The 25,588-nt window shown below is 46.4% G+C and overlaps 10 protein-coding genes across 10 annotated transcripts; 5 read left to right on the top strand and 5 right to left on the bottom strand.

Moving 5' to 3' along the window:
• Positions 1-153: 153 nt before the first annotated feature.
• GLAREA_07844 (P-loop containing nucleoside triphosphate hydrolase) lies at positions 154-1,760 on the bottom strand (the record flags this gene model as incomplete). Its single annotated transcript, XM_008082531.1, has 4 exons — positions 154-564; positions 608-645; positions 693-1,584; positions 1,635-1,760. The coding sequence occupies 4 exons, from the start codon at positions 1,758-1,760 to the stop codon at positions 154-156; spliced, it is 1,467 nt and encodes a 488-aa protein (XP_008080722.1).
• Positions 1,761-2,285: 525 nt separating this feature from the next.
• On the top strand, positions 2,286-4,663 carry GLAREA_07845 (TPR-like protein; the record flags this gene model as incomplete). Its single annotated transcript, XM_008082532.1, has 3 exons — positions 2,286-2,537; positions 2,611-3,398; positions 3,451-4,663. The coding sequence occupies 3 exons, from the start codon at positions 2,286-2,288 to the stop codon at positions 4,661-4,663; spliced, it is 2,253 nt and encodes a 750-aa protein (XP_008080723.1).
• Positions 4,664-5,111: 448 nt separating this feature from the next.
• GLAREA_07846 (Concanavalin A-like lectins/glucanase) lies at positions 5,112-6,214 on the bottom strand (the record flags this gene model as incomplete). The annotated part of the gene is made up of 3 exons (XM_008082533.1): positions 5,112-5,282; positions 5,335-6,039; positions 6,092-6,214. 3 exons carry the CDS (start codon positions 6,212-6,214, stop codon positions 5,112-5,114), a joined length of 999 nt encoding a protein of 332 aa, XP_008080724.1.
• Positions 6,215-8,937: 2,723 nt separating this feature from the next.
• On the top strand, positions 8,938-10,715 carry GLAREA_07847 (MFS general substrate transporter; the record flags this gene model as incomplete). The annotated part of the gene is made up of 4 exons (XM_008082534.1): positions 8,938-9,210; positions 9,265-9,498; positions 9,551-9,954; positions 10,013-10,715. 4 exons carry the CDS (start codon positions 8,938-8,940, stop codon positions 10,713-10,715), a joined length of 1,614 nt encoding a protein of 537 aa, XP_008080725.1.
• Positions 10,716-11,959: 1,244 nt separating this feature from the next.
• On the top strand, positions 11,960-12,412 carry GLAREA_07848 (uncharacterized protein; the record flags this gene model as incomplete). The annotated part of the gene is made up of 3 exons (XM_008082535.1): positions 11,960-12,004; positions 12,065-12,155; positions 12,210-12,412. The coding sequence occupies 3 exons, from the start codon at positions 11,960-11,962 to the stop codon at positions 12,410-12,412; spliced, it is 339 nt and encodes a 112-aa protein (XP_008080726.1).
• A 483-nt stretch (positions 12,413-12,895) lies between these two features.
• Positions 12,896-13,590, bottom strand: GLAREA_07849 (uncharacterized protein; the record flags this gene model as incomplete). The annotated part of the gene is made up of 2 exons (XM_008082536.1): positions 12,896-13,021; positions 13,081-13,590. The coding sequence occupies 2 exons, from the start codon at positions 13,588-13,590 to the stop codon at positions 12,896-12,898; spliced, it is 636 nt and encodes a 211-aa protein (XP_008080727.1).
• A 1,526-nt stretch (positions 13,591-15,116) lies between these two features.
• On the bottom strand, positions 15,117-15,578 carry GLAREA_07850 (uncharacterized protein; the record flags this gene model as incomplete). The annotated part of the gene is made up of 1 exon (XM_008082537.1): positions 15,117-15,578. The coding sequence occupies one exon, from the start codon at positions 15,576-15,578 to the stop codon at positions 15,117-15,119; it is 462 nt and encodes a 153-aa protein (XP_008080728.1).
• Positions 15,579-17,532: 1,954 nt separating this feature from the next.
• Positions 17,533-18,893, top strand: GLAREA_07851 ((Trans)glycosidase; the record flags this gene model as incomplete). Its single annotated transcript, XM_008082538.1, has 4 exons — positions 17,533-17,807; positions 17,864-18,098; positions 18,150-18,295; positions 18,350-18,893. The coding sequence occupies 4 exons, from the start codon at positions 17,533-17,535 to the stop codon at positions 18,891-18,893; spliced, it is 1,200 nt and encodes a 399-aa protein (XP_008080729.1).
• Positions 18,894-19,364: 471 nt separating this feature from the next.
• GLAREA_07852 (uncharacterized protein) lies at positions 19,365-20,534 on the bottom strand (the record flags this gene model as incomplete). Its single annotated transcript, XM_008082539.1, has 1 exon — positions 19,365-20,534. One exon carries the CDS (start codon positions 20,532-20,534, stop codon positions 19,365-19,367), a length of 1,170 nt encoding a protein of 389 aa, XP_008080730.1.
• Positions 20,535-23,607: 3,073 nt separating this feature from the next.
• On the top strand, positions 23,608-25,448 carry GLAREA_07853 (MFS general substrate transporter; the record flags this gene model as incomplete). The annotated part of the gene is made up of 4 exons (XM_008082540.1): positions 23,608-23,860; positions 23,917-24,008; positions 24,057-24,400; positions 24,458-25,448. 4 exons carry the CDS (start codon positions 23,608-23,610, stop codon positions 25,446-25,448), a joined length of 1,680 nt encoding a protein of 559 aa, XP_008080731.1.
• Positions 25,449-25,588: the final 140 nt, after the last annotated feature.

The raw sequence follows: 25,588 nt of genomic DNA on the forward strand, positions 1-25,588 counted from the left end.
GTTGGTTTGACTGCCACTTAAATTGTCCTCCGCGAGGCAGCTCCCCTAGAAGATTACCTTCTGCATAGTTGGCTCTACTGCGAAGAAGATCTTCTGGCTCTCGTTGGAAAGATATTTCATAGGCAGATGGACACACCAATAATTTAGAGATGCTTACCTTGGATTCTTCAAGACAAATACCACTACGTCAGAGAATGTATACAGAAGTCGAGGATATAACTGCGTTACGAAAAACTGCCTTGTTTGTGTCTCGGCGGTTTTCGCCCACTTAATTTCTCTTTCTGAATGACGAAAATTTCTACGGCTTTGCTCGAAGGATTTGGTAGTATGACTTCTTTGAGCCCCTTTGTTGTTGCCGGCCATACGGTTCAGAAGCTTGGATCGAGCTCCTTTAGGTTCTCGCTCACCCCCAGCCAAACCCTCACAATCTGCGTAGAAAATCGGCGTCTCAGAGAGATAAGTCTCAGGATCAGTGTAGAGATGAACATCTCCACTTGTAGGAACATCTTGGTGCTTATTTGAGCCCACAATAGGTGTTTGGAAACCCTCGCCCGACTCGCTCAGCTAGAAAGGTCAGCAGAGACTCCTTGTCTAGGAACACACGTACCTCAATCAGAACCTTGACAAGCGTAGATTTGCCAGCACCTATTTCTATAGGTTAGATTCTGTTGATAAATACAATAAGACCTTACCTGTTTCTCCTACGAAGCTGACAAGACCTGGAAACCGATTGTGCTGAGCGCCTTGCCTTTGCCTGGGGTTTGTAACTTGAGATATTTCAGTCATAATATCAGCATATCGGCCGTAGTCGTAGAATATGGAGTCTTCCGATTCATCTTTAACCACGCCAAACCAAGCAGTATTCTCATCCATTCGAAAAAGTTCTTGTTGCTCGAGGTCATCCGAGCATGCTTCCAAGGTAGCGCGCAGCTTGTCTGCAATAGCTTGATCTGTCTTTTCATGAGGTATACCGCCTGGCCCTAGTTTACCTGATCTGTGTGGTCCAACTCTGTTCCAGCAATGACCACAGTAGGTCATGTCGCATAGATTGCAGTAGTAGGAATCAGTCTTGTGCTCGTCACATTGACCACATTGATATTTCTCCACTTGATTAGAATTTGTTCGAGATTTTATAGGTGGTGGGGGGCTAGCTTCGCGGTGGCTTTCTGCTGGTTGAGCCACAACTGCTTCCAAACCCTGGGTTCGGGCGCTGGCAATGCGGGCGGGCGATTGAGAAGATGCGTACGGATTAAATGGTGCATAGTCGCTGACCGGCGAGGCAATATCATTTTCATATCGTCCAACAGTCATGGGCTCGACTAAGCCGTCGAAACTTTGACTATTCAGGACTGGATTCAATCCCGAAGCAACGCTGAAGTCAGCTGTTTGGGGCAACGTAGACTGGGAGACAACTCCATTTCCCGTGTTGCTTGGCCCTCTATTTCTAACTTCATTCCCGTGAGCTGTTGGGGTCTGTTTGTTTTCTAATTGGATGTCATCGTCGAGGAAATTATTATAATATTCTTGCCCGGATCCATAAGTAGAGAAGGCTTTCCCGGCATGGCTTGTAATATTGTAACCCAGCTGTCAAAGTCAGTACTAGCGGCGATGAGACAGAAGGGATAGATTCGAACCTGTGGAGATACATAGTCGTCGTTGAAGTCAATTAACAGCTCTTCTTCCGCAACATCATTGGGGGAATTGGTCGGTTGCGCAACGGCACCTCCAGAGCCTCGCCGGTGAGGACTGGGTACGGACATGGCACAGTGCTTCGGCTACTCAAGTACACGTCGAAACGTTCTCAGAACATCATGTTGTTGGCGTCGACAGACTACCACAAAGCGTGGAAGTCAAGAAAAGGCGTCGTTCACATTATTTAAACAGACGAGACTGTCATGTGCGACGGAGAGTAGACCAGACCCCAAAAAGAAAAGAAAGCGGAGGCTCAGCTCAGGTGCTGCATGATGGGGGCGAAGCTGTGGGATCCTATACGTGCAAGATAAGCGAAGGATTTAAGCGTAAAAGTACAAGTCTCCTACTCACAGATAATGTATCTAGTCTTTTGATATTGTAGTAGGCTGTTTTTCACTTTCGTTAGTAAATCCTTGTTGTTGTTTGGCTTTCATCAGAAGAAGCTGGCCCTTAATTAATCAAATCTGATTCTCTGGGAGTAGATACTTGCGCTTTCCCTTAGGGAAAACGTTCTAGTGGCCCTAGAAGTTCCCAACTAGCTAAAGATGACTTGTAAAAGTCGTCGATTGTGTCAAGTGCCTCATTCCATGACAATGAGCGAAAACGGTAGGCATTTTGTCGTCGGATGTCATTGGAAACAAAACTCGTCGACGGCTGCTAGAAATAAGAGGGTTCACGGGCGTCTTGATCCTTGCGTCTGGTTGGACGGTCTCGAAGCGACTGCCCCACTTCCCACAGATGGCATCCCAAGGCCCTCAAGAGTACCCCTCCATGACATCTTTCCACCTCGTACTTCCATTTGTGTATTCTCGTCCACTCCACCTCTCCGCAAAGCCAATCCTGGGGTTTGTTTGGCAGGACAGTCACCTCCATATACTTGGAATATCTCGAGGTATGAGACTCGTCTGCTAATCCTAGTCAATCGCCAGCAACAATCTTGTGCCCTGCCTCTGCCAATTTCGCATCATGGCATCCACCCTCACTTCTTTGCTCAAAGCTGCCTCAATTACAGATCACGAAGAAGTCCTCAAAGCTGCGAATGCCGTGCTGAAATCCTCCAAAAATAACCTCGATGCCCTACATACGCGAATTGTGGCATTACTGAACCTCGACCGGTATCATGACGCCCTTCGAGCTTTCGACGATGGTGGAGACAAACTGGTAGAGCGATGTAGATTAGAGAAGGCATATGCGCATTACAGAGTAGGACAGTTCTCCGAAGCTCAAGAGCTGGGGGCTAGTGGACGGTCGAGGGGGCTGGCGCATGTGGCAGCGCAAACGGCCTACAAAGCGGAAAGATTCGAGGATGCCGCCAGAATATATGAGGAACTGAGTGCTAGCGAGGGTCCGATTGAAGGAGAGGAGAATGATCTCAGAATAAATGGCGCTGCAACGGATGCCCAATTACAGTGGCAGGGCCATGGAGACAAGGTTGAAGAGAGCAGAAAGAAACCAAGTAGAGAGGATTTGGAAGCTTTTGAGACGTCATATAATGCAGCTTGCGGTTGTGTTGCTCGCGGTGATTTGAACTCGGCAAGCGTACTTCTGAAGCGGGCACGCGATTTGTGCGAGGCGTTGGAAGATATGAGTGATGAAGCCAAGCAAGAAGAGGTTCTACCAATCATGGTTCAACAGGCATATGTTTTTACCAAGTTGGGAAAGATTGAAGAGGCTAAGGCGATCCAGAAGATGATCAATATCGCTGAGTACGTGATCAATTACTTTCCGTTTTCGAAAAATTGCTAATTATTAAATAAGGGTCCCTGAACCGCCAACGAAAGTAATTGCAACAGTCAACTCACTGGCTTCGTCGAAGACCGAAAACCCCTTCATGGCAGAGCGCACTCTCGCATCCGTCCCAACTTTGAAGCCGACAGAAAAGCATTTTGAACATCAAGAGAGCATTCTACAGCGTGACCGATATGCAATTGATCTCCAGTTGCTTAAATACTCCGGAGTTGCTTATTCTACAGCTTCTATCATAGCCAAATCACCTTCTCCAACCATCTCGCCTTATGTTAGCAGCCTCGGTGCCATCAATGCTGCAGCGAATGCAAAATGTGAGGCTGGAAAGGCTGGTTTAAAGCAAATTCTTCCTTTACTGGAGAAACGGCCGAATGATGTCGGTTTAATTTTAGTCATCATACAACTTTACATTCTCACAAACAACCCATCACAGGCTACTACGCTTCTGGAAGCCTTCTTCAAACGCTTAGAAGAATCTCAAAATTCTGCAGATCAGGACGTGCGCTTTGCGCCTGGCTTAGTAGGTCTTGTTGTGTCCCTGTACCGATCTACAGGTCGCAAGGGTCCAATCAAAAAGGAGCTAGGAAAAGCAGCATCTTACTGGCGGCGGAAAGAAAATTCCTCACCAGCGTTGTTGCGTGCGGCAGGAACATCACTGCTTGAATCCTCAAATCCGGAAGATCTGGAAGCTGCCGGGGAAATCTTCTCTTCTCTACGAGCGAAAGATCCCAATGACCGTGCTGCAGTTGCTGGGTTTGTTGCATCGTATGCAACCACTGACTTGGACAAAGCAGCTTCAGACTTGGAGAAGCTGACACCTGTTTCCCGTTTGATTTCCGGAGTCGACGCTGCATCCCTCGAAGATGAAGGTGTACCAACCCTACCACTCGCATCATCCCAAGTGGCAAGCAAAAAGAGACAAGCTGATTCAGCAGAAAAAGAGAAGGAGAAGCCAGCCAAAACGCGTAAGATCAGCAAGAGCAAAATGCCAAAAGAATTTGTAGAGGGCAAGCAAATGGATCCAGAAAGATGGCTTCCATTAAGAGATCGAAGTTCATACAGGCCAAAGGGAAAGAAGGGCAAGAAGAAAGCGGCAGATCTGACACAAGGTGGTGTTGTAAAGGAGGAGCCTGAGAGCCTAGAACTTGCTGGCGGGGCAGGTACTGTCAAAGTTGAGAAGTCCGTTCCAGGAAAGTCGAAGAATAAGAAAAAGGGGAAGAAGTAGGGCTTTATTTAAGCGAGGATCTTACTTGAGCTGCCCCTCATTTGGAGCTCCAATCTCAACCATCTAACTTCTCTATCTCGCAAAGAACAGCTACCGAGGTTTGATTCTCAAAGTAAATTCCGAAACTAATATACTGTTTATATCATCAATCTTAACGAATCAGGAACAGGTAGTTCTGGCGTATTGTAGTGCACTCACCATCAATTACTCGAGCATTTACCCTACAGTAGTTGGCATGGCCTTTCCTAACCGAACAAGCGTGGCATAACGCATATACTACGCTATTTATTTAATCCAAGATGTTTTCACAATGCCAGATTAGGATAGAATTTGCTACAGCTTGTCAAAACTTTCAAAGCAGACACCACGGAACTTTGTACAACCACAACTCCCCACCTCTCGTTTCCATATCCAAGAACGAGAGCCAGATGTGAGCTCCAGCTATCAATCACTGATAAACCTTGACAGAATTGATCAACCAATACGCATTAGCGAACGCACGAGGATTGTTCCTAACATACTCCTCACAAGTCGCTACCCCCGTAGTCGCTGCACAAGTACTCCAGTCAGTCCAACCTTGTCCCCCAGCCATATCTCCACAGAATGTGGTGTCAAAGTACTAAGCCGCCTCATTAGCATCCATCGCCAGAACCAGGAGGAAAACAACTCACAATAGTCTGCGCCACAAAGTTTTCAACCATATCACAATCCCCTCTCGACTCATCAAAACTCGCAACTGGAGTACCCCAATTCGCCACATCAGGTTGCCCATCCGTAATATCCTTCGGCACAGCATTCCTCGGCCACGAATAGATATTAATATGCTTCTCCGTCCAATCCATCGCATAAACACCCCCACCCTGCGCATTAAACGGCGTTCCAACACTATCCGCCAGCCCCGTCGTACTACATCCCGCACCCACCGTACAGTCCGTGAAATCCTCCGCCCGCTCCCCCGTCTGGAAAGGCCCCTTCTTCTGATCGAACGTACAATGCGAGCGCGTATCCGTATGCAACGTCATCGCTCCATTCGTGTCGTCGCTGAAGTACTCTAAGATATCAATTTCCCCGTACAACACTTTTTCTGGATCAGGCACGTCGACGGTCCGGCTCTCCCCGTTGTTGGTCGTCCAGAAGGCGGGCCAACTGCCGCAGTCTGAAGAGGGGATGTGTGCGAAGTCACCGATTAACAGGCCGCGAGTGAACTCGATCTTGGAGGTTAGCCAGATTGCTTTACGGCCCCGGGATCCTTGGGGGATGACGTTGGTGTTGTCGACGCCGAGGAAAACTTGGTTGTTGGTGATTTTGGCGAGGCCGAGGGATTGCGCGGTGGGGAGGGAGATGTAGTCGACGAAGCCGTTGGAGGGGTCTTTTTCCTGTATGTGGTCTTAGCATAAGTGCTATGATGAGATCGAAGTGGAAACTTACGGTGTGCCAGTCGAAAGATTGGAACCAGTTTGTGCTGTCGAAGTTGTGGACTAGCTTGTATCCCAATGTGCTCGAGGTAAATGACAGAGTCAGGAGCAAGGAGGAAATAGAAGAGGAAACCATCTTGAAGCCGGATCTTTTTTTCAACTATTGTTTCGGAAACGCTAACCAAAGAGAAGATCGATTGTCTCGAGCAAATCCAACTTAGAACGCTTTGGAAGGGGTTGATCACTGCACCGATTTGAAAGATCCCAAGTGAATGATGCATAAAACATTCTTGGGATCCCACGATCTTAAATACAAAATCCTATCCTCTACTAAAAGATCGAAACTTACGAAAATATTTCAAATCTCAAGGGGTGAATGTGGCTGGGTCGCTGAGCTTACCCTTTTTTTCATCCTTTTATGAGTCTGAACCAGCATCTTACAAAACTGAATGAAAAACCTCCCTGAAAAAAGAAGACTTTGACGAGAAATGAAATGGGTTTGAATATGTTATTCGCTGCTCCGTAATATCCTTTCCTTAACGATATGCACAACTAGTACCAAACCCGTAGAATTTCGTCAAGATCTTCCCGTAAATGAGGGAAATATAAGCTTAACCAACTTAATTGAGCACCCCCGTCAGGCACCCGCTTATAAATCCCTTCTTTGCCTTCTAGAAGTCTGCGTTCTCAAGGATTAATACGGCTTATGCCTACCCTTCTCTCCAAAGCCGCCTCGAAAATCACGAAAGGACTTGCGAACGGGATAAACCCATTGGGACGGACAGATGGATAGAAGAATGGATGGATGGGTGTGTGAGATGCGGAGGATAGGTGTACGTGGAATTTCGGGAAATAGTGGCACAGTAGGGTGGTGAAGGTTTTGGGGTGCGGCACGGTTGAGAATCAGTGGGAGGGGGAGGGGTTAGGATGGACTGACTATTTTTGTGGTGGCTAAGCGGGCTTTACGTGGAATAATGGGAGGAACGTGGGAAACACGTTTTTTTATCGTGGTGGAAGGTTTTGGGTTGTGATGGGTTTGGATTTTGAGTTGGATGAGGGTGGTGGGTTGGGGTTCAGTATAAGGGCGTGGTGGGTTGAGAAACTTCCAACTGCAATTGAATTTGGCCGTGAAAATTTAGTAAATATTAATTAAGAAACATGCCCATATTTTGGGTTCAATCTGCTTTACAAAGCAGAATTACGAATTTTCCAATTTTCTGTACTCATTAAAAACCCCCCTCTTCGCTTGGCTGTCTAAAAATCTTTTTTGTTCATACCTTTCAGTTGGACTGCATGACTGCAATCTCAACCAAACAAGCTAAATATAAGATGTGAAAACGTATTAATAGCATTAAAAGTCGCAGCCAAAAGAATTTCAACCCGTCTTACTCATTCAGCATGCTACTCTGTCAAAGCCATAAGAATTGTGCCACACTGCGCATCACAGATTTCAGGGAGTTAAGCGCCGCGTCGCCTCAGCAAGTGTAAGTTTGCACACTGCGCCTGCTTTCGTGAGATGGTGGTTGAGTTTACAAGTAGGAAATTGTTCTCCGGAGGTGTAGTTTCACTCTTAGGTTTGTCAGACAAATTGTCGAATGTGACTAACAACTTGCCAACTGTTGAGTGAAATTCGTGTTTTTCGGATGAAGATGGCAATCAGGACAGGACAATTCGGTCAGAAGTGATGCAACAATGTAGAAGCGTTCAGAGCTGACAACTTCTTGATTCAAAGATAGATTGAAATTGCTGAAAGACCAAAATTTGATGCTGACGTACGTTGTGGAGTATACAGAAAAGAACTCCGATTCTTTCTGCCGCCATCTAGAACTGGCGGATCAAAAGTCGTGCTCTGGATAGTGCCGGATCTAAATGGAGAGAAAAGAATATCCAGACCCGGACTTAGACGAATGAATGCTACGACCAGAGCCGCCGAGAAGTACGATGAAAATTCGAAAGAGTTTCGACAGAAAAGAGTAAGGAAGTGTATCTTCTCAGAGATGAGGTCTGTCGAGATTGATATTCTGGATCTTATGCTTGTAGCTAAAAGCATTGTATTTCCTCACTCGTTGCCTAGGTTGTGTCGAAACAAGCTAGCAATGATGATCAGTCATCTCGCATCGCTCATCGCCTTTCACCAAAATGCCATATACACTTCGAAGTGAAAAGCCGTAGTTCACGATTTGGAAGCGGAGAAGATGCTCCAACGTCAATGCTTTGAAGTTTAATTAGAGTTTTCGCATAACAAGTGTCGCCCCTACAGTAGCGTCATGATGGGCCCCAGCGCAAAGACGCGTTCCTGAAACTCAAATATACTTTCTGCTTCTTGGATTTTGGTTTTCGCCAATAGGAATGACTCTGAGCCTCGATTTTGTTTCAGGCTCCTGTTTGGAAGAGTACGACCATACCACTCAGATTACAAATCAGACTTTACGGATATGGAGAAACTTCTTTTCCCTTAGAGTGCATGAGTTTGTCTGTGCAATTATTTCAACGCTTATCCCCTTTATGCTGAATGCCATTTGCTGGTGTCGTGGATGTGTACACAACGCTGGTCGTTGAGAGTTTTTGTTGTGTCGCAACGTCGAGAATTCAAAGCCAAGTTTATCTTCGAGGTCCAACACACTAGGTACAGCCTTTCAATTGGCAGTCAAATAAGCAGAATCCTGGAATTTAAGGTCCGGGCTCGACACTACTTGCAACTTTAACTTTGATGCCCCAGACATCGATGTGACAACTCTCAATTAGGAGTTTATTGTTTCCCGGAAATTCCGAGCACCGTTATGAGAATAACTATATCTTCAGGGCCCGCTGTGGATCAATGAGAAAAGTCAGCTTCATACAGGAAAACCGACCTTCATTATGGAATCTATGTGCAGCAGCGCGGCTTTGAAGAGTGAAGCCTCCGATCTGGAAATCGGTCAGCCTCAAGGAAGTGTGTTTCTAATCACCGCAGGCGGCTCAATCCTCAAGTTGCCCATTCCTTCAAGGTCGTCAAAAGATCCGCTGAACTGGAGCAAATGGAAGAGAACACTTGCGTTCCTAGCGATACTTGTCAACTCATTCGTCGGTCTACTGGTTGTTCAAGCACCAAGTGTTATGGTAATGTCTTTGGCGGGAGAGTTCGGACCCGATGTAAGTTCGCAGAGTCTTCAATCTTTACCACACGTTATAATTAATATTACACAGGACACAAGACCCTTTAGTCTGTCGATTCTGTTCTCAGCACCAACACTATTCATGGGCATTGCAGCTCTACTCTGGATCCCGTTGACACTCGCATGGGGAAGGAGACCTGTTTATCTACTCTCAATAGTATTGTTATTTCTTTCGACACTCGGAGCTGGTCTCTCGACGTCGTTCTCTCAACTACTCGTATCTGTTTGCATTCAAGGGTTGGCCGAGGGAATAAACACCAGTGCAGTTAGTCAACCCCATTTATATAACTAAGCGAGAAGATGTTGATGGCAGCCAGGCTTTACTCATGATTATTGACTTGACATTCATCCACGAAAGACCACAATACATAGGAGCGACCTGGAGTATTGTAGGAGCACTTACACTGGCTTCTCTAGCTGTTGTCGCGCAAGTACCAGAGATAACAACCACAAGTTGGCGTCCATTTTATCTCATATGGAGCTTCCCAGTGGCCGTCTCGTGCCTACTTACATTTTTCCTCTATCCCGAGACCTACTTTGTGCGACCAGCGGTAGCTTTCGAAGGTCGTATCTTGGTGCAAAGCTCAGAGGAACAAGTGAAAGTGTATGAGGACTGGGAAAATACGCCTGGCGGGAAGGGACTCCCGGATGTACCAACCAGCCGGATCCAAGAGTTAAAATTTTGGAGGTCGATAAGAGGTGGAGGATGGAGAGCTGTGAGGTAAGACTTCCTTTCTAAAAAAATATTTGCGCTCATTCTAATGTCATGTCCAAAACAGAGCATGTTACTCGCAAGTCTTCTTGTGTCTAGTCAATCCACTCATGTTCTGGGTTGCTCTACTTGAAGCCGTACTCTTCGGATCGATGCTCGCAATTGGCGAAACATACAGTTTAGTTCTAATGATGGAGCCATATTCAATGTCTCCAAAAAGTACACCTTTCGTCAACCTCGCCGGAGCGCTTGGCTCTTTTCTGGCTTGGCCAGCGACTGCTATGTTCATTCCCTGGATCTCCAAGCGTTTGACTGTGAGAAACAACGGAGTCAGAAATGCGGAACACTATCTTCCTGCTTTCATAATGCCAGTCATATTTGGCGCTCTGAGTATAATACTGTACGGCATCACCGTCGAGAGAAAATTGCATCACAGTCTCATCTTCATTTCCTACGCCTTCAACTCCTTCTCTTTCGCCGCTCTGGCAACAGCAAACATCCTATGGATTACAGAAGCATTTCCAAGATGGGCCGCTCCTGGAGTCGTGGTTGTTTCTGGTCTGAGTTATGCAGCGAGCTTTGGTATCAGTTTTGCGATCATGCCATGGGCCAAATCTCAAGGGTATGAGCTTATGGGGATCGAAATTGGAGTAGCGATTTTGGTGATAGGTTGTGTTGGAATACCTGTCGCATTCTGGGGTAAAGCTCTGAGACAATACATCCATGGAAGATGGACTCTGAATCAGGAGGGTGCCTTGAGGCCGCAATGATACGAAGTGGTGATCTGCAAGAGAAAGATTTCTAATACTGTCTGGTGTGAGGAGTGGATGAGTGGCTGCCTGGAGCAGCGACTAGTAATTACACAAACATGCTTCAAAAACCAAAATATTTACTATTAATTTGCCTGCGTGTATAATTCAAACATTGGCAAAATGAAACAGCTAACGAGTGACGCAGCACTCGCGAAAAGAATCATACATACAGTGTGAAAAGCAAACCACCCCAAGCAAGAAAACAGCAAAAGATCACCGCACCATCCGAAGATGGCGCCCCTGTGTCTAAACCGGTTGCCCGGTTTACTTTCTTGGGGTTATTGAATTGACTAATTAAATTTGACTTACCTGTTAGCTTGGTTTACTGTGATTTTGAGCTTAACGAGTGATCATCAACCTAACACTCTTTTTGGCGTGTAACCGAACAGGATCTTAGAGATCCTTTATGATTGGCTGTTGGGAATTTGCATTTTATGATTTATATATTGGGTGGTGGTGAATAGTGGAGCGCTGGTTGTTGTTTTGGGGCTGGACTGTGGTGGGGAATCGGATGATGAGTGTGGTTGGGGGAGTTTGTTTGGGGAGCGATAAACTTGTGGATAGAGATCATTTCTATGAATGAGAGAGGTTAAAGAAAGCTTGGTGGGAGTTAGAGGCTCATACCGGTATTTACAAAAGATATCAAGCTACCTTGGAACATCTTTCCATACACTGCTCTCTTTTTGCGAAATACGAGATACATCAATGTTTCTTCGAAAGAGAAGAAATAAGACCAAGCTTGCTTTCATTTTCTATCTTGGGTAGACGACATAGATCCGCGACTTTTCTACTTAACTTTTCATTTACAACTTACAACCACTTTTGTCTAGCTAACAGACAATCAAATGCTACCACCTAGGATATATCCTTTAGCGAATGTCAAAAGGGTGTTTGATACTAGCGATTGACTCATCGCTTGTCCCTGTATTGACATGCTTTCATTGTGTTTGTTTGCCCTGATTCAATTATGCGTCTTTGTCGGAAAGGGAGGGTGTTTGACAAGCAAGTAATGAGCTTCACTTTTCGTCAGCGACTACCATATAAGTTGTGTCCCTGGCAATATCAACTCACCACACTTGGCATATTAGCAACAAGATCAATCGACTTTTATCTACTGGCAACGCTGTTCAGCTATCAACACCGCAGTTGACAGTTCTGAATCTCGTCGGACGTCTGAACATAAACGACTTTCAGAAAAGAAAATGGTGACACCTTTACTGCCGGTACATTCCCACAACCTAATGAAAGTAAGCTTTTGATCTTCTCAAAAAATTTTTTACCATAAACTAATAAGTCTGATAATCTAGGCATTGAACACCACCTGGAGTGCTAGAAGAGTTGTACAATCTAACTGGGTGGAGATAGGTGTGAAAGATGTAATTGAGAACGTAATAGTGTGTAGGTACTCACTCTTTGGTCACGCGTTACATTGGGCTGACCGAAGACTTGCAGTACTGCGCAAGGATCCCGAAAATAACGAGATCAGAGCCCAAGCTGAGGGATGGATGCCAGAGTACGAGGAGATCCGCCATGCGAGCAAGAATATGACCGAGCGAGATAAGAAGACCCGAATGGAGTACTTACTGAGAAAGATTGAGGGTATGTTGCGTATATATGCTGAGACGAGGGGGCATGCTGAGGAGATTCCTGCTTAGTATTTGTTGGCTAGATTGGATTGGATTCAGACAAGTTGAAGAAGGATGAGCTGGACGGTGCTTTGACAACATCGTCTCGAACGAAAAAGCTAGGATTTACACTACAGCATGCAACTGAGTATTTGAATATTGAGTGATCGGGGTAAACAAGTATTCTCAATGTAACAGGAAGATATGAACGTAAACATGGGGCCTAAGGCGCGTGCTTTTTCCTATTTCAACTTTTTCAAGAATTAGTTTAGAGTCGGATCTTGAAAAATATACTTCAATCAATACTACTCAGATTGAAGGTATCACCATTCAAAACTTCATTTGAAAAGTTTTACATGAGTGTAGGAGTGTATGAGCCTTAGACTTCATAATCAATACTATCTGAATAGTACCACAAATATGTTTAATCGTGGAAGCCTCTTCATACCATGCTCATCCTGCCACAACAGAATTCAAAGAATATCGTTCCCATTCTGCCGTAATTTCAAGATACTAATTCCTATTGAACCTAGACTTGACAGGGGGAATCACAGGAACAACTGGATCGGTGATTTTGAAGTCAACACAAGACTCGTATGTCTGTCTGGCCTTAGTTCCATACCACCACCACTGCAGAGTCTACTCGAATGTTAGCCATATATTCGCAATCAGACCATATCGCATGGCAAGAAACTTACGCAAGCTCCAGCAACGTTGCAAGCACCGCCCAAATCCGGAATCTTAACATCAAATTTCGTCTGATTGGCCGGCGTATTCTTCACAGCCTCATCCGCATATCCAGTCGGCCAATAAACCAATTTCTCTCCTCCCTTGACATATTTGTTCGTCTTGGTATCGATGATACTAACATTCGCACTACCGGCGTGCTTGATCCTAAGATACACTTCTACTGGGACGACTTGTCCGGTGGTCCAATTCTGCACATTCTTGAGGTTATCGGCGTACTGGAGACCACGGCAGAGCCAGAGATTGCACAGAGCGGCACCTTGGTAAAGTTTGTCTTTTGCTGCTGCTTCAGGGAGATCTTCGACGTGAGATGTGTTGTCGCCTTTGATGTTGTTTGTTACGGTCGGTCCGCAGAAGGAGAGGGATGCGGAACCTGGGGCGCGAGGAATTGGTTTGGTGATTATGCCATGGGAAAGAGCCGTTGTGCTCAAGGCCAAGACGGCGAGTGCTGAGATATACATTTTGATTTCTTGGGATATTTTGAGTCGTGAAAGCTTACGAGGTAGAGGAATCTGACGTAGGAGACGATCAATACTTATGCTTCTCGCCAGGTTGCGCTATCTTCAAGTTTATTTGAAGCTTAATTGATTTGTACCTCCACATCTCAGGCTATCTGGGGCAAGGTCGTAGCCGGTACCTGTCGGCGAGGGGAAACTACTAAATCCGATGTCAGTTGATGAATTCAATTTAAAATAAACGGAAGAAGATTGCCGAAACGTTATCTTGAATATCATTACCGGAGACGTACAAATTAGAGATATCTTAGCATCGGCTGTCAGTAAGTTGGAACCGGCCTGTCAAGTTTGATACAGAGATAGCCAGGATACCAACATCCCAATTGGGGTCTTGTATAAAGTATGATGGTACCTACCTGGTATCAAAAGAAATGGAGATTTATGAGCATGGTGAAAAGTAATGAAGGATGAAAAAGGACCAAGTCTACAAGGTACAAAGGGGATAAACAGGAATAATGACAAATTATGGTGATTTTATCCAAATTGAGCACTTGCCTCGGATCTTAGCTATTGGCCTAGCAATTGAGCCGCTACACTAAGACCCATCAACTCGAGATCTGCCGCATGTAACACGGAAGAAGAAACATACCAAGCAAACTTTGCTGGCTTGATTTTCTGTCGGTCGACAAATGTCGTACAAGGTACCGGTCCCGTGGTTTGGTTATGCCACCAAAACCACTCTTCAGCTTGTCGATCTGTTGAAACAAAACCAGCTACTTAACAATTGCAGTCAAAAAGGAGGGAAGAAGGTCAGGGAAATTCGAGGAAAACAGAAAATGGAAGATAGTACAGAGCCATATTGGATCTTGAGAGGTAGAAGGTAAATAAACCTCCTGTAGGCCGAGGTCCCAACCATTCTGGATGTTCTTGTTTCCGCACGAGATGATGAGTGTTGGGTCTTCTCCTATGCTGCACTTCTGATGGTGAAAGCGTAAGTATAGTGCTCGTGCATTAACTGAAAGCCATTGAGTAAATGAACCAACCAGTTGAGAGGATAGCTAGACGGAATTTCCTTCGCGAAAAAGCCTAGCTGGTGGATTCTAAAAAAAAGAGGCTACATATATTCAGGTGAATGTGTACAAATAGCGTTTGGTTCCGTCTGGGTGTTGCAATCCATGGAGAACTAGACATCCTGACTGCGTTAGAGCTCACAGCTGGAAAGGTTTCGTTGGTGTTGAGCCCAATCCAGCTTCTCTTTTTGCTGTGACCAAACGCGTCCTTTGATGCAAAAGCTGACAGTCAGAACAAGTGGATGAAGCTTGCGGTTATAGTAGTACTGAACGGTAGCACTAGTTGCGTGCGGGTCTTGCCATCTGGAATGTCTCGAGTAAAAGTCCTCGAAAATTCCTAGCCGTGAGCCAGGTCTTGGGTTGGTGAGCAGAAGGACAGCTTTGGCAAATATAATCGGCGAGGCTCGGAGCCATGCCGATTATCGGACCGGTGAGCCTTACACTTCCGACGACCATCTGATATCACGAATGTCGCGTCCTTACGCTCTCCCTCAATCTTGCACATTCATCGGACCCCACAATGTGACGTGGACACTCGCAGACGCTGTCGACAGCATACTCCAATATATCCTCCGATCCAGCAAGCATGCCTTTTGGATACCTATATGGGCAGCCATGAGGAACTACACGGCCAGTTCCAATGCCATCTGTATCGACTTTGTCCTCTACTCGCATTGGACTCCATAACCGTAACGAGCAGACGCACATGGAGATTGACGTGAGTCTTTCTAACCGAACAAGTCGTTGAAACTTGAAAGCCATCCCGCCAGACCCATAGGCGCCCATCTCACGGTTCCTGGGTGTGGAAAGGCAGCCACAGCAGACGGCATCGTAAGACGACTCAAGATCAACTTTGACGGCTTCCATAAGCCACGATCGACGCATGCAGCGCCACCGAACAGCAGAGGCACATATGCTAGACATCGTGGGGGTTAGACTATCGAACAAGCGGTTGTATCGAAACTTTCGAAGACAACTTCAGGACCTCGGCGTGAGTGGGTAGACCTTAGGCTTGCGCCAAATTCGAATAGACTTTCGAACGGACCAGGGCATTAGCCTCGGATCTCACGCCTGGTTGTCATTCTCGCAGGGAACTCTCGTTTGTTGAATCAGAACCTTGGTTCCAGATATCCTTTCTGGTGGACGATATATTCTTCGTGGGCGTTGATCTAGCCAGTGCGAGAAGCGGGAAAATGTGACCCAGCCCAGAGTCTGAATTGAGACCGCACGACTTGTCGTGGTGAAGAGAGCGCAGTGGAATGATGCGTCGAGCGGAACGATGAACAGAGTACATTTGGTCAAGCTCATACTGCTGCTCCAAAGCTTGCGTAATGATGAAGGATGATGAGACGGATGATAGTACGCAATTCTTGCTCCAAGAAATCAGGATGCAATTTGTTTTCTCTTACACAACCATTCAGGAGCGATCAAAACCGAGGACCTTCCAAAACCAGTTTCATCTAGACACAACAATGCCCAAAATACCGGTGGATTTCATCTTTTTCTCGATCGCACATATGCGAGCCAATCTTGTAGCCGCATTACATTTGTCGTAATCTGCACAAAAACGAAAAAGCAAATGGGATCTCCTTGTTTTACTCGTACTTGTACGACCCGAGCTTCACCGATGCCCAGAGTCAATTTATCAGCCGGCTCTAATTCAACTTTGAAGAGTTTCTTCAAATTGGATTTCCTTGCCAATCACCTAGTGGGATTCTCTGCTCTCAAGCTTCATAAGCTGTTTCTGGTGTTAGCGATCTCGCACGTGCCTTCGTTGCGGGCAATTACTAATGTAATTGTCTAACCCAAGAATGAGTCTTCCCTTAATTTTTAATTTTCTGTCAGTCCATGACTACCTTACAAGCCTTTTATTCTTTCTATTTTTGAAACAAGCAATTTCAATTGGTGCGCTTGCGAAGGATTTCTAGCCGGTAGACTGCGCTCCCGGGTCAATTTCAAACGTCTTGAGGCTCCTGAGAAGCAGGCTAAATGCGAATACACAGCAAAAGAACGCTCATGACGTCTCATCGTGGAATCTTCTGATCGCATTCAATTCTCTTCTGCCTGATTGCTAGAATATACTTTGCTATTTGGTACGAAAACTTAGTAATGGTAACCCGAGGATTTCTCAGGCTCGTCTGTCTATTGTTTGCACCGATCGTTCTTTCTTGGGATGTTTACATGATATCTTCATAATTGAAAATTAGCGCTGTCGGTGTGTTACTCGCCATTCTCATCCCTGCTTGTATATTCTCCTTGTGGCGTCGGATGGGAGGCGAAATCTGGGGGAAATCTGGGGGCATATTACCCACTGCCATAACCCGCATTAACACCAACGGTTTAGGCGCATTATCCCGAATTTTTGGTCACGGTACCCTCGAATACTGAGATTATTGATCCTGTGAAGATCTCAATGAGAATGGCCCGAAGACTCCGCAGCTCGTATCGTAAAGAGTTCTGCTCCCGCCTTGAATGTGTGGGAATCTCTTGGAAATTAGAAGGGAGAACTTCCTGGCCAATTGCTTCTTGACAGCTCGATCTGCAGATCTGCTTCACGAATATCTACGATCTTTCACTGGCCATAGCCAAGGAGTATATTCATCTATTTCCAATTTAAAATTGCCTTCCTCAATCTACAGGCTAAATTTTCATCATGTTTCTATTCAACATGTGGAGTATAGATTTTCCAGCCTAATGGCAGTGATGGATGGTTAGACATTCATAAGAACTCTGCTGCCGCTCCGTAAGTTTCACCGAGCCCATCTCGAGATACTCCATATCAGCTTATTCTTTTTACAAGTTCTAAATCCATATCTGGTGCGTAGTCGTACCCCCTGGTACCAATCCGTTTCTTTGGCTGATAGTAAATATAGTCAAAATGCTTTACTCAGTTCTGCTTATTCTGCCAGCGTTGGTTGCTGCGGCCCCAGGTGTCAAGCTTGAGACAATCAGAGATATCGATTGGGAACTCGAGCTTCTCGGCACACGAACTCCCTTAGAAAGACGAGCAAGATCAGAGAAATCCATTGATGCCATCTTCAAGTCTCTGGGCAAGCAGTACTTTGGTACAGCAGCCGATCGTAACTTGTTGAACAACGCCCAAAATTCGGAAATTATCAAAGCTGATTTCGGGCAAATCACGCCGGAAAACTCGTAAGCCATTAGATCTTCATCTGTGTTAAGACCTTTGCTGATAGCTTCGCCTCTAGTGGCAAATGGCAAACTATTGAAGCAACGCAAAACAACTTCAACTTCAACGACCTTGACTTCCTGGTCAACTGGGCTCAGACAAATGGAAAGCTTGTCCGTGGACATACAACCGTTTGGCATTCGCAACTCCCAAACTGGGTTGACCAAATCAATAACAAAGCCACCCTCACTTCAGTTATCCAAAACCATGTGACCAAGGAAATCGGCAGATATGCTGGAAAGATTCTTCAATGGGTATGCATCCACTGTAATATATAATATCGTCAAAACTAATCAATCTCGCAGGACGTTGTTAACGAGATGTTTGACGAATCAGGAGGTCTCCGAAGCTCAGTCTTCTCCCGTCTGCTCGGTGAAGACTTTGTTCGTATTGCTTTTGAAGCAGCCCGCAAGGCTGATCCAGCAGCCAAGCTCTACATCAACGACTACAAGTAAGTCTCATATCTCACATTCATCCCAGACACCGGTCCTAACAACCATACTAGCACCGTCGAGAAAGGCGCATCCTACAAGAAAACCACCGGAATGGCAACCTACGTCAAGAAATGGATCGCAGCCGGCATCCCCATCGACGGCATCGGCGCGCAAGCCCACCTCGTCGCCGGCGAAGCCGGCAACGTCGCGCCATCCCTCAGACTTCTCTGCGCCGCCGCCCCAGAGTGCGCCCTCACCGAAGTCGACATCGTCCAGGCCTCTGCCAACGACTACGTCAACACCATCAAAGCCTGCGTCGACATCGCCAACTGCGTCGGCGTTACCGTCTGGGGCGTCCGCGACCCGGACTCCTGGAGAGCCGCCAGCAACCCGTTGTTGTTCAATAGTGGATATTCTACTAAACCCGCGTATGGCGCGCTTGTCCAGACGCTGGGTGCGATGACTGCGACGTATAAACCTACTACGACGACTGTTCAGTCGACTGCCATTGTGCCGACGAGTACTTATGTGGCTCCGACTACTGTGATTCAGGTTCCTAGTTCGGCTACGAGTGTGGCTTCTACTTCTGTGCCGATTATTGCTTGCAAGAGTTAGGTTATCTGCAATGAATTTTGCCAAGGATATTGAGGGGTAGGGGTGGAGATGTGTAGATATTTTGGGGTGTTGATTACTTGTTGTACATATGCAAAAAAAGATGTTATTTATCGTTGTTGATCTATCCTATGCCTTACAAATTTAAAGTCTTAGCAAAAGACCTCTTCACCAAAGAGACATGAAAGTTTCATGCAATGCACTCATTTTGTTGGAAAGCGATGACTAGCTGAAGTGAATGAAACAATATATGTCTTTGAAGAATTTGTGCTTGAGAAGCCATACTTAAGAAATTAAAAGACTTCAAAGAAGTAGGAATGAGGCCGTAAGAAATCTCTCTACCGACTTACATGTACAACATACTCAAACCATCAAACGCAGCCGTCTCACCAGGAATCCAGCCTGCCAGACTCACCTATACATCTTGACTTACCTGTCACCCCGACCTACCTCAATCATCCGCCCCCTCAAACATCAGACTACCCTCCTCATCCCCATCCCCCCCAGACTCCTCACCCGCTCCTCCTCCCTCTGCTTCACAATACCAGCATAAAACCCCGCAATATCCGGCATTCGTAACTCATTCAGAACCTGTCCAATCGCCACTTCCCTCTCCATAATCCTCTCCCCCAACAACCCACCCAACTCCTCACTCGCAACCGTATCCGCAAACTCCACCACCCCAACACAGAAACGTGCCCAGTTGGCTACCACATCCGGATCTACACTGCCCTCATGCTGCTGAAACTCGATTGTTCTTTTCGTCGGCGCGGAAAGACTGGTGGAGCGGTAGAGATTCGCGATGCTATAAGCGCCGCGCGCGAATTCGTCGTGGGCGGGCGCGATGGCGTCGTGGAGGTCGATGATGTCGGTTGTTTTCAGGATATGACTTAACGACGGCTGCAGAAAGAATTTGCGGTCCGGGTATAACTTCCTGAGCGTTGAATCACGGCGGAGGTTCGGACAGTACAGTGGGTTCTTCTGGCGGGAGCGAGGGTGGATGGATTCGATTTGCGATTCGTATGTGAAGAGGGTGGCGAGCAGGTTCCGTGTTGTTTCGAAGGGGATACCTGAGGATTTCTTGCCGACGTGGATGTGCAGGCCACAGGAGGGGTTTACGTTTATTCGGAAAGAGGAGGACATGGTTTTGCAGAGGGTTTTTACGGCTGTGAGGGCGGAGTGGCTGTAAAAGAAGACGGGCGAGATGAGTTCGATTTGGTGGTAGTGGTAGTAAGCGCTTGATGGGTCGACGGCGGTGTAGATCTGTGGTGCTTGGATGCTGGCGTCGTGGGTTACTATCCAGGCGGATATGTTTTGAGGTTTCCAGTTTGGTGCGAAGCGGGCGTGGGGTTGGGCTTCGGCGGGGATGCCAGCGGCAGTGAGGGTTTGGGCGATGTGTTGGAGGACTTCAAAGCCATCGTTCGCGCCGAAGTCGTCTTTTCTTACGGTACCTAATACTCCACGGACGGATCGTGGGTCGTTGGGTGATGGGTCGGCGTGGGCGGGATGTAAACCAGCGATGGCCATTTCTAGTTCTACGCCAAATGTGTATCGATCTTTGGTTTCGAGAGTTGGCTCAACCACATCAAGTGGCGTATTGCCTGTGTCTATGATAGACAGTTGAGTTTGGGTGGTATAAGCCATGTTGGTTTCCTGATTGAATTTAGTTACTATTCTAATCGATTCAGGGGTAATGCCTTGAGACAAACCTTTTAATGAGGACGAAAACAAAGGCATTGATGGATAAAAGCCAAAGCTATCAACAAAGCGGTGTTTCCATTCTTTAGTGGCTGATTGAGGGTAATTTATTGTCTAAGTCCCAATTGACAAAGCTTGACAAAAGACCGTCGTGAAAAGCTTTCGAAAACTCAAAGACATTTGGGGTAACAAAGATCTATTGTAAAATGATCCCGACATACCTTGAGACTTCGAGGAATGGTTCTGGAGAGGAATTGTGGTAAAGATACACTAATGAAATAAAGTAACACGGCGATGAACCTATACAAATAGATTAACAAGACTTACCTACAATATTGTGAAAGACTAGTATACATTTCAAACTCACTCTTTGACAGTGATTTACATGTAGAAGGCTACCTTAGTATGATTCTTTGGCTCCTATGCCGAGATCTTCTCCACGGGAGGATGATATGGGATCACAATCCTCGCCATTTGTCCCTCTTCAACAAAGAAGTGGGAATACATCAACATACGTTCAGCATCAAAATCGCGGTCTCCAAACTCTGAAATCTGACTTTCGGAACGATATTTCAAATTACCAAGCATTCACGAACTTGGCCAGACATTTTGAGAACCATCATCGATTTCGGTCTTCGCGAAACTGACGTAAGCTTTCGGCTCTTCTGTAATCAATGTGGCGAGCAATGCGATGACCTGCTCATTGTTGAATCTCCGCTTTGCGACGTACAAGCTTCAAATGTCGTGGTCTTCGTAGATGTCACTACCAAATATATTAGACTTTACTAGAGTGTCTTGGTAGAGCTCTTTTGATTATCTTTGTTGACGTCCTCTTTAGGATTTAGGTTAGATAAACGTCGTTGTATTTCTCTCATATGCAACAAAAAATAGAAGAGACAATTTTGGACGATCCATTTTGATTTCCCGAAAAGAACTGGAATTTTGGAGAGGCAAAAGGAAGTATTGAAATTTAATTTTCCGAACTTGACTGCTCTCCATTTTGGTGCCAGCGGTTCTTCCATCTCGGATTCGAGGTTCGGAGGTCAGAAGTGTTTTTCGTTGTGGAGTATTCCCCGAGCAACTACCCATATTCGAGTTCGCGGAACAGTTGCTGGGTATTTTAATGTCCAATTGACGTGGTGTTATCTAGGAACAATCGTTGCCATGGGACTGTTGGCAGAGCACTTCGGTTGGGCACATATGGAGATGCAACAATGTGACGGTCTCCGAGTCTTCTGTCTCCGCGGTTGAGCTTGTTCACAATGTTACGAGCTTCCGATAACATTCATGGCATCTTCTTTGACATCCCTAAATTTCAGTATTCTTTGGGACTCAACAATTTTCCTGTCTGGTTAAGTGATCCAGAAAAACGCTGTCTATGCGTGCTTTTTGGCTGTCTTGGTTGTCACGAGCTCTGCGGACCTAGCAGATTGTCTGTGGAGAGTTAGATAAGATATAAAACAAAAGATGATTGACTTGTAACCAGGAAAGCTTACCGGGCCCTAACGCACAATGAAAAGTAGTGGGAGCTGACGAAGATATCTCGGACGAGGTTGAAATTGTCAATGTTTTGAAGCAGAAGAAAGGAGCTATTTCAACTTGTGCCAATCCCGAGGCTAGCAAACGCATTGGTTTATGCTGTCTTGAGTCGCGTTAGTGCCTCATTGGATGCTAAATTTCTCGCAGCTTATCTCCTTATCAACGTAATATCACGTCGGTCAGCCATGTTCATATGGTTCTAATGACAGTTGGGCCTTTGAAGAGGTTGAAAATAGAACGGCGTGTGCTCATACTATGTTACCCTATCGCTGGTCAGATTACGAAACAACCTTACCTGATGTTCCGGCAAACTGAGGTTAAAGACTCGCAACTATCTTTGAATTGGCGCTCACCTACGTGTAGAGTCTCATTGGACAGCAATTGTTTGCGACGAGTCCGAGGGTATGGTCTTCATTTAAGATGGTCGATACCCATCGTATGTTGCGGTACGATCGAGGTTTTTGCTCAAAACACCGCAATATGACTTGAATTTGAGGTTTGCCAACCTGTATATGATTGCGGAGTGTCTCTGACCCAACCAATCCATGATGCGAGACTGGATACCGAAAGCGCGATGTACTTGGACCTTCTAGGTTGATTTGTCTCTTGTCGTGAGGATGTCAAGTCTGGCGAGTCTTGATTCTTGAATTACTCGCACCGCGCACGCCACGTGACCGTGTGATTATCGGGATCACAGGAAAATCCCACTTGCCAGTTTTCATCCGATGCAAGCAGTTATCGGTCTTTTTCTGAGCTTTCAACATGGAGAGGGTTTTAGAAGGTCACACAAAGGTCATAGCAATAGACCATCTATGATATCCGTACCTTCCGTACTAAATAGTTCTATCTTGACATGACTCGATCCTCAGAAACAAACGTTGCACGTGATGCGTTTCTTGCCCTCGCCTCGGCTTTTGATGGAAATCGGCAAAGAACTGCAAAGGAAGGGCCGATCCACAACACCAAGCCAGGGCTCAAGATGCGACAGTTCTCTTGCCAACACCACCACTTTTGAGTTCACCCCCGAGAGCCAGGCCTGGCGAGTATACCGCGTGACAACTAATGTCGGAATCACCCATAAAGATCCATGGATTTGTTGGGGAAGTCTCGCCGGCGCGCATTTCCCCGCCATACGCCGGCCAACGGCTGCAGTGCAACGGAGGTAAATCTTCCCACAAACGACGGCTTCAAAGCCAAGCTTGTGTCTGATGCATTTTCTATTGGTTATCTTTGACCTCCATGAATTGCAACTTCCTCGAGATGCATCCCCCGCATTACCAGCGGTAGAGTGGGCTAGACTAGTCGCCTTCTAGTGTTGTCGAGCTAGTCTGGTCATGGAAGAAGAAGATTAAAAGATCAGCGGGTCTGTCGGTCTGCTTCTGCTTAATTTCGAACCCGACAGAAACGTCAACTGTCAGCTATCGTTCGACACCCGCCGTCAACCGCAACTCTGGTCTGTCGCGCATGAAAAAACAACATCATGGCTTCAGCAAAACATCCTGATGATATTGTCACCAACGAAGCGGCGTTGCACTTTCCGGCCGAGGATCAACTCGATCACTCCAAGTCCCTGAACGAGATCATCCGCAACGCCAAAAATGCGTCCGAGGTTGAGCATCAGATGTCGCTTTGGCAGGGTATCAAACTGTATCCTAAAGCGGTGGGTTGGAGTATACTCATCTCGACGTGCATCGCCATGGAAGGGTATGATATTTCGCTGCTCAGCAATTTTTGTAAGTTTTGTGGGGCACAACCACGCTTGAGATGAGTTGCTGATCGCTATTCCCAGACGCCTTTCCGCAATTCAATCGAAAATACGGAGAATTAACCTCGAAAGGCACTTATGAGGTTCCTGCTCCATGGCAAGCTGGTCTCAGTAATGTGTGTTTACCCCCTTTGACCTCTATTGCCACTGCTCACGTGAGTTAGGGTATGAATTGTGGAGAGATTATCGGTCTTTTTATCAATGGTTTCGTTTCTGAGCGCTTCGGATATCGATATACGGTCATGACTTGTTTGACTTTGATTATCGCATTTACGGCCATTTTCTTCACGGCGCAGAATGTGGAAACGCTTCTGGTTGCTGAGATTCTTTGCGGTATTCCATGGGGGATCTTCCAGACTTTGACTATCACTTATGCCTCGGAAGTCTGTCCTGTTGCTCTTCGTGGGTATCTCACGACATACGTTAATTTTTGTTGGGGTCTTGGTCAGATCATTGGTGTTGGAGTGATCAAGAGTATGTTGGGCAGGACGGACGAGTGGGCGTATCGGTGAGTGCCATTGATAACTTGGAACCTACTCTCAGAGACGTCGCTAATGTTGAGAAGCATCCCCTACGCCCTTCAATGGATGTGGCCAGTCCCTCTTCTAATTGGAGTAGCTCTTGCACCAGAGTCACCCTGGTGGCTGGTTCGGAAAGGTAGAATTGAAGAAGCCAAGAAATCACTCCTTCGCTTGACCAGTCTGGACAGGGAAACCAACTTTAACGCTGACGATACCATCTCAATGATGGTCCATACGACGAAGCTGGAAGAGAAAATCACAGCTGGAGCAAGTTACCTCGATTGTTTCAAGGGTACCGATTTACGCCGAACCGAGATCGTTTGCATGGTATGGGCGATGCAGAATCTCTCCGGAAACTCATTCTCGGGATATTCAACTTACTTTCTGAAGCAAGCCGGTCTTTCCAGCTCTCGTGCCTACGATTTTGCTTTAGGTCAATATGGAATTAACATGGGTGGTGTTTTCGGAGCTTGGTTTTTAATGACGCTTGGGATCGGGCGTCGCTCTCTCTACCTCTATGGGCTCATGGGTCTCTGCATCATGCTCTTTATCCTAGGCTTCCTTGGCCTGGTTCCAGAATCTCATCGCGATGCAGGATCTCTAGCTACTGGCGCCATCATGTTGGTGTGGGCCTGCTGCTATCAACTCTCCGTCGGAACAGTCTGCTACTCCCTGGTCTCCGAACTCTCAACCCGTCGTCTCCAAATCAAAACAGTTGTTCTCGGTCGCAATCTCTACAACATCGTCGGAATCGTCTGCTCCGTTCTCACCCCTTACATGCTCAACCCAGAAGCTTGGGACTGGGCCAACTATGCCGGGTTCTTCTGGGGCGGAAGTTGTTTCCTTTGCGTCATCTATACCTACTTCCGTCTTCCTGAGCCTGCCGGACGTACGTTTGCAGAGTTGGATCTTCTGTTTGAACGTGGTGTCAGTGCGAGAAAGTTTGCCACTACGAAAGTTGATGTCTTTGAAGATAGTGTGGCTGGAAGTGTGATGGAGGATCATGCGGCGGAGAAGAGGGCTGAGAATAAGTGAGAGGTGACTGAGGGTGTAAGGTTTTGGCTTGTGAGAATGATGTGGACTGAGAAGTGCACAGAGTGTGGAAGAGAGTCGTGAGGCGACGGAAGATCGCATGAGCGGAGGCTTCAGGAGCAGAGGAAAAGCAGGAGCGGGTC

This window comes from Glarea lozoyensis (assembly GCF_000409485.1).
Source record: "Glarea lozoyensis ATCC 20868 chromosome Unknown GLAREA16, whole genome shotgun sequence".
Lineage (NCBI taxonomy): Eukaryota > Fungi > Ascomycota > Leotiomycetes > Helotiales > Helotiaceae > Glarea > Glarea lozoyensis.